The 17,845-nt window shown below is 36.8% G+C and overlaps 1 protein-coding gene across 1 annotated transcript; it reads left to right on the forward strand.

Annotated features, from left to right (window-relative positions):
- The first annotated feature begins 27 nt into the window (after positions 1–27).
- NDUFC1 (NADH:ubiquinone oxidoreductase subunit C1) lies at positions 28–10,255 on the forward strand. The gene is made up of 4 exons (XM_020967500.2): positions 28–153; positions 2,224–2,327; positions 6,043–6,121; positions 9,963–10,255. The coding sequence occupies exons 1-3, from the start codon at positions 72–74 to the stop codon at positions 6,100–6,102; spliced, it is 246 nt and encodes an 81-aa protein (XP_020823159.1). The 5' UTR covers positions 28–71; the 3' UTR covers positions 6,103–6,121; positions 9,963–10,255.
- Positions 10,256–17,845: the final 7,590 nt, after the last annotated feature.

Raw genomic sequence — 17,845 nt, forward strand, 5'->3', positions numbered from 1 at the left:
CCTGCCCAGCCCGAGCCTGGGGCGGGGCTTGTCGGGGTCACGGGATCAGGGGGAGGAGCTTCCAGGACGACATGCGGACCAAGATGGCGCCGTCCCTGATGCTGCTGCCACAGCTGTCTCGACTCCTTTCCGGGTCCCGGCTCCCACGCCACAGTGAGTGTCCCCGCGGCCCGCGACGACTTCCCCAGGGCCCACTTCTTTCCTGATCCCTGGGGGGAGCGAGTGCGAGGAGGGAGGCGCGGTTCATGCGTGGCTCCGGTCGGGCCTTGTCCGTGACCTTCGGCCGGGGTCGCGTGCAGCCCCCCCAAGCCGTGTCCCTCCCCTTGCGCCTCCCCTGCTGCGGTCCTTCACCCCTACCTCGTGCCCCCCACTACGGCCACCCCAAGTCCCGGCCCCTCCCCCTTTTTCTTCATACTTCTCCATTAACTGCAGTCTTTCTCCATGCTTGAAAAATGGGACGATGTCTGTCAGTAATATCAGCTCTTATTTGTATAGCACTTTAAGGGTTGCTTCTTATCCTTATTTTACAGATGGGGAAACTGAGGCTGAGAGGTTAAGCGACATGCCCAGGGTCATCCAGCAAATATACATCAGAGGCAGTATTTGAACTCGGGTGTTGCTCACTCTCCGAGGCTAAGGATCCATTGTATCAGCCGTCTTTTAGGTTTTAGAGCTAGAAGGGGACTTTATATAGATTGTGTAGCCCCATATGTGATACTGCAAATATTTCTTAAACGCTTGCTGTGTGTACCATCACCAACGGCCCCTTGGGTTCATAAGATGGGAACCTGCCCCCATAACGAGTGGGCCCTTTTGATTCTCAAAGTGCTTTTCCCACAGCAGTGCTGAGAAGGAGCTGGTATTTTATTTAATGATATTATTCCCAATTTACAAATGAGGAAACTGAGGCCCAGAGTAGCATAAGTGGATAGAGCACCTGAGCCTGGAGTCAGGAAGACCTGACTTCAAGTCTACTCTTAGACCTGTGATCCTGGGCAAGTCATTTAAGCCCTGTCTCAGTTTATTCATCTATAAAATGAATGGTCGAATGATACAACAATTGTAAAACACTTAGCACAGTGCCTGTCGCAGAGCAAGCACTATATACATGTTAGCTATTGTTATTGTTGTCAGCTAGGTGGTGCAGTGGATAAGGTGCTGGGCAATGAGTCAGGAAGACTCATCTTGTTGAGTAATCTCAGACACTTATTGTGAGACCCTGGACACGTCACTTAACCTTGTTTGCCTCAGTTTCATCCTCTGTAAAATGAGCTGGAGAAGGAAATAGCATACCCCTTCAGTATCTTTGCCAAGAAGACCCCAAACGGTCATAAAGAGTCAGGTACAACTGAACACCAAAAATTATTATTTGTCCGTAATCACATAGAGATTATAGTAGCTACCATCCTAGAACTTCTTGCAGTTTCCCATTCACAACATTCCATCTCTGTGCCTTTGCACACACTTTCCATAATGAACTTCTTTCTTAGCTTTGGCTTGTTGGATGCCTAAATGGCTCAGCTCACATCCAGTACTTCCTGATCTGAGTTAGTTGGTAATGTTCTTTCCACCTTATTCTCTGAATTTACTTAGATAGTTTCGCTAGATAAGTCTCAACCTCTTAGTGCCCCCCAGCAACTCTCTAAGACTGATTTACTGAGCATACGGTGGTTTTCGTTAGTGGAAGGAGTTTCTCTACATGGGTAAAATCACACAGCTCTTTTTTCCACGAAAGTATTTTTAATTTGAGGACAGTTTGGGTTTTTTCCAATATAAGCTTCTTGAGAACAGGGATTGTTTTGGTTTGTCTTTGTGTCTCCAGCGTTTATCAGAGTGCTTGACATATCATAGGCACTTAATAAATACTTCTTGAAGTGAACAGAGGAATAAGATGCCAATAGAGACTTTGAAATGCACACAAATATATATGTAAGTGCATTAGAGGGTGGAAAACCAGATGGTATGTACACAGGGACATGCAGCTCATAAATGCAAAGCCAGATTATGTGAATTCACATGGTCTGAGAAAGCTAGTACTTTGTATTATTACACAATGCCACCTCCTGCATCCATTCAGCTCTAGACATAGTCGACAGTGAGCACACTCAATTAGATATCTTTTTTCCATTAAAAAAAAAGCCTAGAGAGGCTATCAGCCAGTTATAGTAGTTGTAAATAAATCATCAATAAAACTCGAAAATGTATGTTTGTTTCATATTTCAGCCTTGGTTCGTTCAGCATTTTACGTTCGGGACAACCAAAATGACAAACCCAACTGGCTGAAAGTTATACTAGCCTTGGGCAGTACTGCAGGCCTGTGGGCCTTCGTAAGTATTCCCTTCTATAGAGAATCAAGTTATTCAGTATGGGAAACAGAAGGGTAGTAGTGGGGACTAAAGGTTGTTATGAAATGGAAAGTTGCTGGTTGTGTTTAATCTGTTAGCAGACTTGTGTAGATTATAGAATTTCAGAGTGGGAAAGGACCTCAGGGACCATCTGGTCAAAACTACCTCAAAAAGAATCTCCTTTATGACATATCTGGCAAGTGGTCATCTAGCTTTTGCTTCACTTTCAGTAAAGGAAGTAGCGGAGAACACTCTGGCCACAGAAGCAGCCTGTTACGCTTTCAATAATTCTGTTGGAAAGTTCCTTCACATCTAGCCTGCTTCTACCCATTCCAACTAGTTCTGCCTCTAACTAGTCTTAACCTTCTTCCAAGTGACATTTCTTCTTAATAATAACTGTCATCCCTCCACCACCTCCAAGACTTCTCCAACTTCTTTAAACTGATCGTTATATATCATCAACTTGACATCTATCTGGATTGACCTCTGGACCATCTCTAGCTCATCAGTCACTTTTCCAAAATGGACATTGTAGAGAGTAGGGCAAGACCATCACCTCTTTCCTGGAATCTGTGCCTCTTGATGCCCCCTAAGATCACATTAGCTTTCTTGGCTGCCGTATTATACTGTTGACCTACGTTGAATGTAAAATTCAGTAAAACCCACAGGTCTTTTTTCAGATAAGCTGTATATACATCCATGCTCGGCTGTCTTGTAGTTTTGAAAGTGATGTTTTGAACCTAAATTTAAGACAGCCAGTTGAATGTTACATATGTTCAAAGTGTAGAATGGTTTCCTTTCTGGAAGAGGAGATAAAGACACCCAAGGAATGTTTTTGTATTATAACACTGTAAAGTCTGTAAACAGAGGGGGAAATTCCCAAAGTAATAGAAGTGGAAACAAAGATTCTTTTGATATCTCTGGTAATGTCCAGGAAAGGAAAAGGGATATGTATAGGAAAGTCGATCCTTTTCAATATTTCTTGCAATTCAGAGTTGTGTTAGCCGTCATGACATCTCTTCCAGACTTTTACTGTATTCTGCCTTTTGCTGGCCTTAGAGTCACCTAGACATCTTATTGACTTGCTGCAGGAAAGAGTAAAAACAATTAAGAGGATATAGAAATGAAATTCCATTATTACAACTCTGTGGCTGGATCTTTTTCCAGATTATGCCCCTCTAACCATACATATCCTTCAAGATTCTATCCTAAAAATTAATCTGTTGCCTGAAAATATTACTATTCATAACTCAAAAATTTTAATCATTCCCGATATTACTACATATGCCTCCATGCTTTAATAGATCTGTGATCTAATCCATGTATGTCATTCCCTCCAAAGATGTAGATCATAGCTCATGCATGCCTTCTTATCCTGTATTATTCTTGTCTTCCAAAGATCTTCCACAGAGGATCGATTCAAATTCCTAAGTACTTCCTCCTAGACCTACAGGGTTCTGTCCTAGGCTCTCTTTTCTTCTCCCTCTATCCTATTTTACATGGTGATCTCATCGGTTCCCATGGATTTAATTATTATATTTATGCTGATGATTCTCAAATCTACCTATCCTGCCCCAAACTCTGCTCACCTCCAATTTCACATTTCCAACTGCTTTTCAGACACCTTGAACTATATGTCCATTAAACATCTTAAAGTCAGTATTTCCAAAACTGAACTCATTATCTTTCCTCCTAAATCCCTCCACACCTTCATACCCCCATCCCATCTTCCCTATTATTACCAGTAGAGACCAAGAGTATCTTTGCAATCCCTCAGGCTCAAGACCTAGGAGTCATCCTGGATTCCTCATTATCTCTTACCCTCTCTATCCAGTGTGCTAATAAGGCCTGTTGATGTCACCTTTACAAAAGCTCTCAAGTCTCTTCCTGCTCCAATGCATCTCCCTTCAGCCATCAAAGTTATTTTCCTAAAGCTTGGGTCCAATTATGTCTCAGAACCCCTAACCCAACCCACTCCTTACACAGTTAACTCCAGTGGCTCCCTATTGCCTCCAGGAGGAAATACAAAATTCTCTGTTTAGCATTCAGAGCTCTTTCAAACCTGGCCCTCTCTTACCTTTCCAGTCTTCTTACACCTTGCTCACCAACATGTACTCTTCAGTACGGTGACACTGGCCTCCTGGCTGTCCCACAAACAAGATACTCCATCTGTAGGCTCCGGGCACTTTTTGTGGCGGTCCCTAACCTGAATACTCTCCCTCCTCTGCTCCAAATAATGACCTCCTTGGCTTCTTTTAAGTGCCAACTAAAATCCCTTCTTTTACTGGAAGCTTTCTCATCCCCTCTTAATTCCATTGCCTTCCTTCTGTTAATTAATTCCTATTTTTCCTATTCTCTTTAATTTCCTGTTTATATTTATAGCTTGCTTCTTATATATTTGTTTGAATCTTCTATCCCCCGTGAGATGACAAGCTCCTTGAGGGTAGGGACAATCTTTTACCTCTTTTTGTATTCACAGCATTTAACACAGTAAGTACCACATAGTAGGTGCTTAATAGATGTTTATTGATTGATTGATTATGGACCTTAAAACTGGATTTCTGTAATCAAACTTTTTGTGGTAAATACATTGCTGGAAATCACAATTGCAGTTGATAGGATCTCAAAATAAGAGAGTTGAATACGAACTTCTCTGGTGACATAATAATTAAAAAGAAAGTTCAACCTACATACTCAGGGTTCCTTCTTCCTTCCCTTTTTCTCCTCCAAACTCTTACCTTTTTTGTCTTGTCTTGAGTTTTCTCATAGGTGTAGTTGGGAAAGAAGGTAAAGGAAGTTGAAGGTTACTTGTTTCTTGATTAAACAATGATAAATTTGTGAATTCATACTTTTTAATATTTGTTTGTAATAAGACTTTGTTTTACTTTACTTAAGTAATAGAAGGAATCTTCCAATTTGGTTCACTTCAGTTTTTAATTAAGAGTATTTGGTTTATGACAATGGCACAGAAACAAAACTGAAGGAAGGAAGATAATAACTGGAACAAGACAGGGGAACAAAAAAAGTATCATGCCAAAGCAGATGGCAATTACATAACTCTGACAGTGGTACCAACATGTATTTTATAACTGCACATGACTTTGTCTTCCATGATAGAAAAACTCAGAAGTTTAGAAGTAAACCCCCAGTTCAACTCTGTTCACTTATAACCAATTACAGCTCTAGCGCCCATTAATGGATTTAAATACTTCTTGAAATGTTATTTCCATGCATACCAACTCATGGGATAGATGAATTGACTATATATAGTATAGAGTAGAATTTCCTTTTATTTCTCCTGAATTGAACCTCTTTAAGCTTCAAAGGATGCCTTTAGTTCTTTTGTGCCAAATTTTTATAAATAAGTATTATATTCACCCTGTTCATATCATACACAATTCAAAAGTCCTAATTATTTTACTCTAACCTGATCCTGAAAAATATAATTGTTGACAGATTGCTCCTTTGAAACTTCTCAGGGAAACACCTCTCAGCAGAGAGGTGGTAGATCACAAGTATGGAATGAATAAGGCTTACACCTTCAGACATAGCCAATATCTTGGTTTGTTTTTGCTTCACTCTACTTGTTTGATACAAAAGTAAGGGGCACAAGAGAATCACTGGGAAGCAAACAAACAAAAAAGAACAAACTGACTTGCAAACTGTTTTTCTATTTTTAACTGTTACTATCTTCTAGCTCCTCCACCAACATGAAGAAGATATTTTAGAATATGAAAGAAGAAAAGGTCTAGAATAAATCTGCTTCTTTCCTAATTGTAAGTACATAGGAGTTTATAAATTAAAAAGATTTTTGGAAAATGGCTGTTAACTTCTAATGTCAGACTGGCAAATTTCTGAGTAAACTGTATCAGTGGTTTCTCTTGTTACATCATTAACACTTATTTAGATCATGTTGTTTTCTATATAAAATCTTACTCTAATGTTTCATCAGTGTGTGAGAGAGTGAGCTGTGTTCTTTGCTAATAAAATACCCATTGTATTTTTTAAAATAATTATTTATTTTTAGTTTTCAACATTCATTTCCTTAAGATTTTAAGTTTTAAATTTTCTCTCCATCCCTTTCCTCCCCCCTCCCCAAGACAGTGTGCAGTCTGATATAGGCTCTACTTATGCATTCATATTAAACATATTTTCATATTAGTCATGATGTATAGAAAATTAAGACTAATAGGAGGAACCATGAGAAAGAAAAAACATAACAGTAAAAGAAAAGGAGAGCAAATAGTATGCTACCATCTGCATTCAGATTCCAAAGTTCTTTTTCTGGACATGGATATCATTTTCCATCATGAGTCATTTAGAGATGTCTTAGATCCTTGCATTGCTGAGGAGAACTAAGACTATCAAAGTCAGTCATCCCACAACATGGCTGTTACTGTGTACAGTGTTCTAGTTCTGCTCATTTCACTCAGCATCAGTTCATACAAGCCTTTCCAGGTTTTTCTGAAGTCTGCTTGTTCATCATTTCTTGTAGCACAATAGTATTCCATTACATTCATATACCACAACTTGTTCAGCCATTCCCCAATTAATGGACATTCCTTCAATTTCCAATTCTTGGCCACCACAAAAAGAGCTGCTATAAATGTTTTTTTACATGTGGGTTTTTTTCCAATTTTTGTGGTCTCTTTGGGATACAGACCTAGAAGTAGTATTGCTGGGTCAAAGGCTATGCACATTTTTATAGCCCTTTGGGCATAGTTCCAAATTGCTCTCCAGAAAAACACCCATTTTACAGATCCTGCATGTCTGACATTGCAGGAACAGCCTAGGTAAGTTTGAACATGTTCACTACCAGGGTGGCTGGAGGGTGGTGAATTTTTCAGTTCAGAAGGATTGCATATGCTTCACAAGAAGGAGTATCCACATTATAGATATTTGAAGTATTGTTTTCTATCAAAACTTTTTGGATTATAGTGTCTTGTTTTCTTCTTTTTTTGGTGTATATAAATGTCATTATTATCATTGCTACTGCTGCTTCTACTATTATTACTACTGCACAAGATCATACAGTTATTAAATATCAGAAACTATTAGATTCCAGGTCATCTAACTCCGAATCCAATGAGTGGTTATTTTTCTACTACATCATACTCCCTCATGCACCCCCACACAAGTACCATTACATATACAAAAATTCATCCATTAAACATTTATTTATCACTCATTATGTGGAAACCCTGTGGTGAGCCCAAAGCAAAAAAGAAACAATCACTGCCTTTGAGAGGGACATTTTTTGTTTTTATCTTTGTATCCAAAGAGCCCAATAGTATCTTGACTCCTGTGCATCCTTATACATAATCTGTTTTGCAGACTGGACCTGTGATTTCATTAGTACAGGGATGATGATTAGGAAACTCCCGGTACCAGTAGAGATGCTCTTACAGTCTCCAAAATACTCTTCCAGTACTAAGAGATGAAATGTCTTGCCCAGAATGTGTCAGAGGCAGGATTTAAACTTCATGGCTTTCTGACTTAGAGGCTGATTCTCCATCCACTATACCATGCAATCTCAATAATCTTTTCTTAAAATGTAGTCATTCAGTGTCTGATTAGTGCATTATCATGCCTATCTGGAAAAATGTAACTTAAATTACTAATGAGTCAAAAACATAGCTGATTAAAGATGGTCAGTATTGAAGCAGGAAATATTGCCTTTAAAACAGGCCCTATGATGGTTTCATGAATTTCTATACCTTTAAGGTTTAAGTTTTGTTCTCCAAATCAAGTTGTTGTTTTTTTTTTAAATCTTCCCATTCAGTTTTCTTTTCTTTCCACCACCTACTTATTCACTACTTATTCATAAACATTAAAGACCAGAAATAATTACTATTCACTCAGCAATAAATATGCACTGATTATTTTCTGTATGCCCAGAATCATTGTTATGGGGTGGGAATGGGGTTGGGGACAGCAATAGAAAGGAAATTAAAGCATAGTACCTGATCTCAAATAATTTCTGATTCTGGTTGTAATAGAAGAAACAATTCAGTTCAAGAAATACCTACTGTGTGGTAAACAGTGAGGGCACAAAAACTAATATGAAATTACTAGAAAACATAAGTTAAAATAGTATGCAACAAATTATATACATTTTTACCAATTAGAGAGTGAAAGAGAGAAAGTGGATCTAAGTGAGTTGAGAAAGGTTTCTTAGAGAAGGTGAGTCTTATGCCATGATAAAGAAAGTAATAAATGACCCTTTATTATACTTTGATATAGATGTAGTTATGTAATTATGTTATTTAAGGTTAAGTTTTCATGGCCTCGTGGAGAGTGTGCTAGGATTAGGAGTCAAAAGATCATGGATTCCACCTTTTAGAATGAATAGTTTTGTGACTCTGGGCAGCTAACTTAACTATTTGTGTTTCAGGCAATTCTAGTACCAGCCTATAGCATTGTATGCTGATTGTTCTGTATTGGTGGAGGGAATTCACACCTCAGCAATTCCCCATCATGAGAAAGTCACAGATCCTTTTAGTGTTCTTGGGAATTAGTATTTAGGAGAGACCTATGAGTACTGATGCAGGAGTATTTGTTTTTCCGATTGTGGCAGTTGGAAGTAATGGAAATAGTACTCCTAAGTGCAGTAAAACTGATGAGAATGGTTTAGTCTGATTTTTCTTTTTCTCTGTTTTGAAATGTAATTATAATTGTCATTACAACAAATAATAAGCATGTACCTTGCATACCTTAGCTTTTGTACAAAATGACAAACTTCACGTGTGCCTTGATAAAAATGAACTCTGTTTACATAATTTCAGTACAATTTTATATGCATTTAAAGCACTTACTATTATAAAGAATCCAGTAGTTGATGCTTTTATAAAACAAAGAATCACCCTCTAATTTATCTTTTTGCAAATCTGGATTTTCATGCTTTATGCAGTTCAAAACATGATATGCTTATAATTCTATTGAATATTGAGTTTAGGGTTTTTTTGGGGGGGTGTTAGGCAGTGGGGTTAAGTGACTTGCCCAGGGTCACACAGCTAGTAAGTGTTATGTGTCAGAGGTCGGATTTGAACTCAGGTCCTCCTAAATCCAGGGCTGGTGCTCTATCCACTGCACCATCTAGCTGCCCCTGAGTTTATACATCATATGTACATTAGTTATATACAATAGACATTATAGACATTGAAAACATAGGTAAGATGAAACACATATCAAAAATATGAAATAGAATCAGACTCTGAATTTCAGTATCCTAGACCAGTGATGTAAAATTCAAATAGAAACATGGGCCACTAATCCATACATAAGGGTATGTACATACATACATACATACATACATACATACATACATACATACATACATACATATATACATACACTTTTCAAGCTGCATATTGGCTTAATTTTTAAATCTAATATTATCTGTGGTTTATTGTATTTTTGTTTATTTTGTTAAATATTTCCCAGTTCTAGTTTAGTCTGGTTTGGGTAGCACTTGGGAGAGCTGTGGGCTACAGTATGGTGTGTTTGACACTCTTGTCCTACACAACCACTGTTCAATTTTACCATAATAAAGGTTTGGCTAATTAAAATAATACTGTTCCAGGCTAATGCTGTTCTTTTTTTCTTCCATGATTTTAGGTGTGCTGTAAAAAGTGATGATAACCAGTTTGTGGGTCCGTTGAATAATGTATCAGAAAAACAACTTGTGTTAGGATTTCTGTACAGTGTCACAGAATATACAAATAAAAAAGTTGTCTTGTCTGAAAAAAGGATACCTGCCCACTTTTCAGGTTATATACATCCTATCAACATCGGTTTGGAGCCAGTATTTAATCCACTTGTACAGAGGAGAAGGACTTTACTTACGTTTGAAAGGCATTAACACAGATAAGCAAATTAAGAATTTCAATAAAAACTAAAAATAAAAACCACTGCCTGAAATTGAACACTTGTTAACGTTTTACGGCCCTTAGCCTCCATCATCAGATACAACCTTGCCACGACACTGGTAATTCAGAAAGTTTGTGGGGATTTTATTTTAGCAGGTAGTTTCAATATAATTCTGCCAAGCTGATTTTTTTCCTTATGTGAAGTTTTGTTTCAGAATCAGAATGTTAATTATTTGACAGTTTAGCAAATTGAGAAGACAGAGATGCTTTTAGTAAATCAGAAAAGGTTTCCCTCCTTATTTTCTTCTAGCATAGTCATTTGGAGTTAGAAAAAATGTAGAGATAGGTACCTAATCTAGCACCCTAACTCTGCTCTTTGGGAGTTTATGATTTACCTTTGACTTATCCTTTCTTCACTGGTTTCAGGTGCTTAATCTAACCTGTTAACTAACCCCTCTTGTGGGTCTGTTTTATAGTCTGTGACTTGGTGTATAAATTTTCAGGGACTGAGGGGATACAGAAATGATTAAGATGATTCTTTTCCTTGAAGAATTTGCCATCCAGTAGGGTAGGTTCGACTTGCCTAAGTAATTATGATACCAAGTCAAATGTAAAGTTTCCTGGGAAATGCAAGAGAAGTGCTCTGAGAAGTCACAAGAAAGAAAATAAAGGAGGAGGACCTAGAAAAGCACCTGCTTATCAATGAAAATGTACCAAACCTGATTTGTCCTGAGGACGCTTACTGGTAGAGAAATTAAAAATTATACTTGTAATAATTTATCATGCCTTTTCATTTATTTGGACTTGGATAAGTTTTAGTGAGCATTCGATCATATCTTATTTTTATTCTATTTTTTCTCTAATGTGGGAAAAATCACTGCCTTTTTAATTTTGCTTATCTATATTTTAAGTATATCCCAGTTCTGATTAAGGCTTTTCCTAAAGGGACTTGGAACCAGTACCCAAAAGAACTTTATATCTAAAAGCTTTATTTCCAAACTATGCAAAAAAATTATCTGTTGTTAAGAGTAGCAGTTAATTTTATCACTTTAAACTGAGAACCATTTTTTTTAACTTCAGTCGTTGTTCTCTGTCCTCCATCCAGAAAAATAAGAAGTCACAAGGTGGTGCCAACTGAAGACCTTAAGTCATGGTCATTTTTTAATTGATAATTGTTATTCTTGTCAGTCCTATTTAATATAGATTTAGAAGCTAAATAATATTTCTAAGTTGACCTAGTCATTAAACAAACGTCAAAAACCATAAAGCAATGAAAGCCCTGGTTACATTTAGGGTATAACCTAGAATATAACATACATTAGCAAGATAAAATTTTTCCTCCTCCTAGATTATAGTGTAGATGAAACCCCATTTGAATTAGAGTTTATGAAGTACTCAATAACACAATTAAAATTTGACCACAGTGGAAATAAAGTGCCTCAGATGGAAATGGGGAGGACTTTGTGCTCTGGAGTTAAAATTTGGTAATTTAACACCTTGATTTCCTTTTCATCAAAATAACAGGGTGTCACAAAAGTTTTAGTGCAACTTAAAAGCCGTTAAAACTTAAACCCTGTAATTGTGGTAGGAAGATCTTGATTAAGATTTATTATACTTAACACTTGCCCACTGTTTATTTGTATCTTAGCGTATTTTCTCTTTTGTTATATGTAACACATTGATAGCAGAAATATACAGTCTGGCCTCTGAGAAGACGAACATATATAAGTGGAAAGCACAGTACCTCGTCAGAACACCTAAGTTAAAATCCTGCCTCTTATATTTGTTTCCTGTGTGACCATGTATGAGTCAATTAACTTCCCTGGGCCTCAGTATTCTAATATGCAGAATAGGTGGGAGAGGAGTGTTCTAACTCACCTCTTAGGTCAGGTCCCTTCTAGTTCTAAGCCTATGATCTCATGGAATGAAATTCAGCTTTAGAAAAAAGGCAGTAATTTCTAACTTGCAAACAGATCCCTGAACAGTGCTCTTTATTTCTTTAGAAAACCACTCTGGAGAAATACAATTTGTGTTGTTGAAAAACAGCCCTTTAAATCAATTCAAAAGGCCAGTGTAGTGTCATCATAGATGCCAACATCATCACGATCAGGTAAAGGTTATCTTGTCAGTTATGGTGGGTAGGCAATGCCAACATGTCACGTGTGCCTGTTTTCCTAGCCAGGCAAAAAAGTGTGTCATGGATGTGCTCAAGGCCAGCATTAGATGCAACGTGATAATGACTATTGCCCAAGCCTGCTGCAGTTTGAAAAGCATGTGTGGCAATGAACTTTATTTTGAAAATTATTTAATAATGGAAGACAGAAAAATAAATTGAACATAAACAGCATGCACAGATTGGACTTATTCAAACCTATGTTGTTTTGAGAAATATTTACTAAAGATTTTTTAAATCTGTTCACCACCGTGCTAGTAAACAAACTTCCAATCTGGATTTGGATAGCCTCTTTACCAGGGCATCCTTCACCTTGGGGTACTCTTTATGCCAACAGTACTAACAGTACTGTTTTTCTCCCTTAATATTTCCTGGTTTTGTCTCTAGTTTTTGTAAGTTTTTAAATACTAATGGTAAAATCAAACGTGTTTGTTTCCCCTTTGGAAATGAGGACTAGTACTGTCTGCATGTACATTTTTAGGGGTCACAATACAGTACTCTGTACTGTGCATGGGTGTGTTCCAAATGCCGCTAGCCAATCAAGCAACAATCATTTATTAAACTCTGCCAGGTACTGTGCTAGGTGATAGGGATATAAAGACCAAGTTAACAGTAACTTAATTAAGACTTTGGTAATAACAAGGACAAACTTTCAAGGAGCCATTGTGTCACACAAGAATGTTGTTTGTTTCCTTGCAACTTTTTTAATTGCAGAGAATCTTTTACAATTACAAGCCAGAAAGATGAAACACTGTTCTTATGCCAGTAGACATAAAAGTAGAAGCAAATACCTAAGTGAGAAAAGTCAGTTCTACTAAAAGGAAGAAAAATAAGTTGGGGTGCACATAGAAAACATCTTTTCCTTCACAATTCGGCCGTGCTAAATGGGTAATTGTGTGTATTGTTAAAGGAAATGAATGAACGGTTTGATATGAAGTTAAACAGCCATGAGTATTCTGCTGACTGCTAAAAAAAATTTATAATAAAATGTTAATATTTTGTTTTTTCCATTGCTAAAATTTCTCCCAAATATTAAATTTCTTACCTCCCCCAGCCCAGACAGCCATTTCCTACAACAAACTCTTTTTTTAGGATAAAATGAGATAATATTTTTAAAAAAAATTTTTTGTTATTTTAAGTTACAAACTCTCTCCCTTGACCCCACACTAGAGAAGGCCACCATTGACACAGATTTTGTATATATATATAATACCCTATTATGCATACTTCCATTTATCAGTTTTTTCTCTGGAGATAGATAGCTGCTTCATAGGTCCTTTGTAGTTGATATGAGTATTTGTAATACTCAGAGTAGCTTAGTTGTTCACATTTATTCTTCACACAATATTTCTGTTACTGTATACGATGTTCTCTTGCTTCTGCTCATATATTCTGCTTCACTATTTCATGCACATCTTTCCATGTTTTTCTAAAATCAACCTGCTCATTTCTTATAGCACAAGTAATATTCCATCACAAGCACATTCCACAACTTGTCTAAACAAGTTTCTCAGTTGAAATTGAGGGATTCTTTTGCCACCAAAAGAGAGCTGCTATAAATATTTTAAAACATATAGGGTTTTTTTTTCCTTTTTCCCTGATCACCTTGGGAAACAGTCCTAATGGTGGTATTTCTGGGCCAAAGGGTGTACATAGTTCTATAACTCTTTGGACATAATTTTAGATTGTTCTCCAAGATGGTTGGATTAGTTCACAATTCCACCAACAGTGTGTTAGTGTCCCAATTTTTCCACATCTGCTCCAAACATTTGTCATTTTTCCCTGCTATGATTTTGGCCAATCTGATAAGTGTGAGGTGATATCTAAAGTTGTTTTAATTTGAATTTCTCTAATTAATAATGATTTTTTCATGTGGCCATATTTAGTTTTGAGCTCTTCAAAAAACTCTCTGTTCATATCTTTTGACCATTTATCAATTGAGGAATGACTCATATTCTTATAAATATGATAAAATTCTCTATATTTGGGATGAGACTTTTATCTGAAAAACTACAAAATTTTACCCCCCAATTTTCTGCTTTCCTTCTTGGCCACATTAGTCTTATTTGTACAAAACTTTCTTAATTTAATGTAATCAAAATTATCCATTTTACATCTCACGATGCTCAAAAAAATTCTTCTCCTACCCGTAAGCCTGATAGGAAATAGGTTCTACATTCTTCAAATTTACTTATGATATCTCTTTTATCTTTAGGTCATATATCCATTTTGACCTTATCTTGGTAAATGATTTAAGATATTAGTCTATATCCAATTTCTGTCAGACTGCTTTCCACTTTTCCCAATAATTTTTACAAAACAGTGAATTCTTTCCCCAAAAGCTTAAATCTTTACAGTTCTCAAACACAAGGTTACCATAATCATTTACTACTTTGTATTTTATGTTCCACTCTGTTCCACTGATTCACCTTTCTATTTCTGCAAAGGAATGGGGTGGGAGGTGTCTCCTTATCTTTTCTATAGGGCTATGTTTGTTCTTCGTAAATGTGCAACATTTACTTTTGATTTGTGGTTATTGTTCTTTTCATTTACATTTTTGTAGTGGATATGTATATTGAATTCTTGGCTCTGTTTACTTCACTCCGCATCATCATGTGAGTCCATACTTGTCTGTATTCATCATGCTTATCATTTCTTACAGCACAGAAATATTCCATTGCATTCACATATCGACATTTGTTTGGCCATCCCTCAGTCAATAGGTATCTACTTTGTTCCCAATTCTTTGCTACCACAAAAAAAAAGCTGGTATAAATAAGTTGTTGTACAAATAGACTTTCTTCTTACCAATTACTTTCTTCATGTATATACACAGGAATGGAATCTCTGGGTCAGAATATGGACATTTTTAGTCTGGATAATATGTGATTATTTGCATAATTCCAAATTGCTTTCCAAAATGGTTGTACTCATTCAAAGCTCTATGAAGACTGTTCTAATGTGCCTATTTTCTCACAACCCTCCTGTCTTCTGTCATCTTTTCCCATTTGCCGTTAGTGAGGTAAAATCTCAGGATTGTTTAGATTTGAGGCAGCGAAGTGGTGCATGGGATAGAGTGCTGGGACTAGAATCAGAAAGATGAGCTCATATTTCATCTCACATACTAATTATCTGGTCCTGTGCAAATCACTTAACCTGAGTTTCCTCATCTGTAAAATGGGAATAATTATAGCACCTACTTCCCAGGGCTGTTGTGTGGATAAAATTAGATAGTAATTGTAAAGTGCCTGGTGTATAGTAAGTGCTACGTAGATGTTAGCTATTATTTTTATTCGTGATTTAGAGCATTCTTTCATAATGGTTGTTAATAGTTTGCAATCTTTTGAGTATTCCGTATCTTTTGACTACTTATCTACTTGAGAATAGCTTTTCATCTTAAGTATGCATATATAGGTATGTTAGTTGTATATGTATGTATACATATATGGATGTGTATGCATACATATGAAACCCTTGCCTGAGAATTCTGATAACCAAGATTTTTCCCCCATTCAATCACTACCTTTTTTAATCCAGATACATTAATTTTATTTGTACAGAAGCTTTTCAGTTCAAGAATTTCCAAGTTGATTTTCTGATCTTGTAAAAGCACTATGTGCCTGGCACATAGTGGGTGCTATTTAAATGCTTATTCCCTTCTCTTCCCTTTTTCACTGGTCACCATGGACCTGTGGCATAGCATATTGTCCGACAGGCCTAAACAATCACCCAGGAAACCCTTATAGGTAAGCCATGGGTCCCTCAACTGGGCCTTATCAAGTGGCACCTGCTTTGGAAAAAAGTACAATTTCATACCCATCTAGCCTCTGACCAGCTCTCCCCACCTCAGGGTGAGGTGAAGGGCACTGAATGCCTGAGCAGATTCCAAGAAATAGAAGTTTGGAGGCAAAACATCCTAGGCATGAGAGAGAAACCTTGTGCAAAGACACAGACACTGTCAAAGGAAACTGTACAAGTCAATCAACCAAATATATGATTTGCTATATTTGACTAAAATGCTTCCCTGACAACCAGGCCAAGTTTCAAAATTCATTTTATTACGGCAAGAATAATTAAGCTTCAGTGGCAGAAAAGCTAGATTTTTCAACCTGCCTTGGCAGCAAATTCTTTAAACCCTCAAGGCCCCATTGGAATGGATCTTTGCTAGTTTCCAGGGGACTGCACTTAACTGCTAATCAGATCAAAAGCATCAACTGGTGTGGATGCATTGTATTAGAGTGGAAATCTCACACTCAGTCAGAGGTCAGGGCCTAGGCTCAAATCTTGACTCTATTACTTGCTATCTGTTTGATCTGGGACAAGTTCCCTTTCCCTTCCTGGGCCTCAGTTTCCCTTTCTGTAAAATAAAAAGGTTGGACTAGAGGACTTCTGAGGTTCTTTCCAGCTCTAGCTCTATAATTCCTAGTCTAGTATTTGAAAGACTTCAGACATTATTTGGTAAAGGTATTTAAAGATTCTACACTTTTATCCCATCTAGCTGTCCAGGTTGAAATTTTGGTCCCCACTGAATTTGCTGAACTTTGTGTTTTCAAGAGTGTTAAAAAGCTAATTCTGACCAGGGTTTTCTGTTATGGTTGTATGTGATAATTTTTTTTTAGTCTTTGAGAATGTTAGAATTAGGTTCAGAAATTGAAGATTTTTCATTTATTCTAAAAATATTAAACTTAATATTAAACATATCTGTGCAACATACTGTGCTAGGTGCCATGGGGAAGACAAGGATACATAAGATAGTCCCTGCCTTCAAGTAGTTTGGAATCTAATAATTTAGAAAGTCATGCAGAGGTAATTTTGCCATATTTACTATCTCTAAACTATACTGAAATCATTGAAAGCATAAATTACTGTGATTACTGTACTCAAACCAGGCCAAAATCTTTAAGGGCATAAATGACTATATTTACTGAAATTATGCTGGAATCATTGAAAGGTTAAATTTCTCTATTATTTATGTGCTGTTGTTATTTATTATATTCAGCTATGCCAAAATTACTGAAGGGATAAATCACTATATTTACTGTGTCCAAACTACGCTGAAATAATTGAAGGCATACATGCCCTCTTTCCTATACCTAAACTACATAAAATCTTTGCAGGCATAAAATACCGTATTCATTCAAACTATGCCAAAGTCACTAAAGGCATAAATTACCTTATTTACTTAAATGACTGAAATCATTGAAGTCATAAATGAAGTCATATTTACTCAAACTATATTGCAAGCAAAAGCAGAAATCATGAAAAGAATAAATTGCTATATTTATTGAAGCTGTTAAAATAATTCAATCGTAAAATAATATATTTAGGACTGCAAGAACTTTAGAGGGTTACAAGCTCCCTTTCTCCCATTTTATTGACCAGAAAACCAAGGCACAGCCAACTTAACTAGTTTGCCTAGGGTGACAGATAGTAAGTATGTCACCAGGAGAATTTGAGCC

Source organism: Phascolarctos cinereus, unplaced genomic scaffold (assembly GCF_003287225.1).
Source record: "Phascolarctos cinereus isolate Bilbo 61053 unplaced genomic scaffold, phaCin_HiC Scaffold_9;HRSCAF=440, whole genome shotgun sequence".
Taxonomy (NCBI): Eukaryota; Metazoa; Chordata; class Mammalia; order Diprotodontia; family Phascolarctidae; genus Phascolarctos; species Phascolarctos cinereus.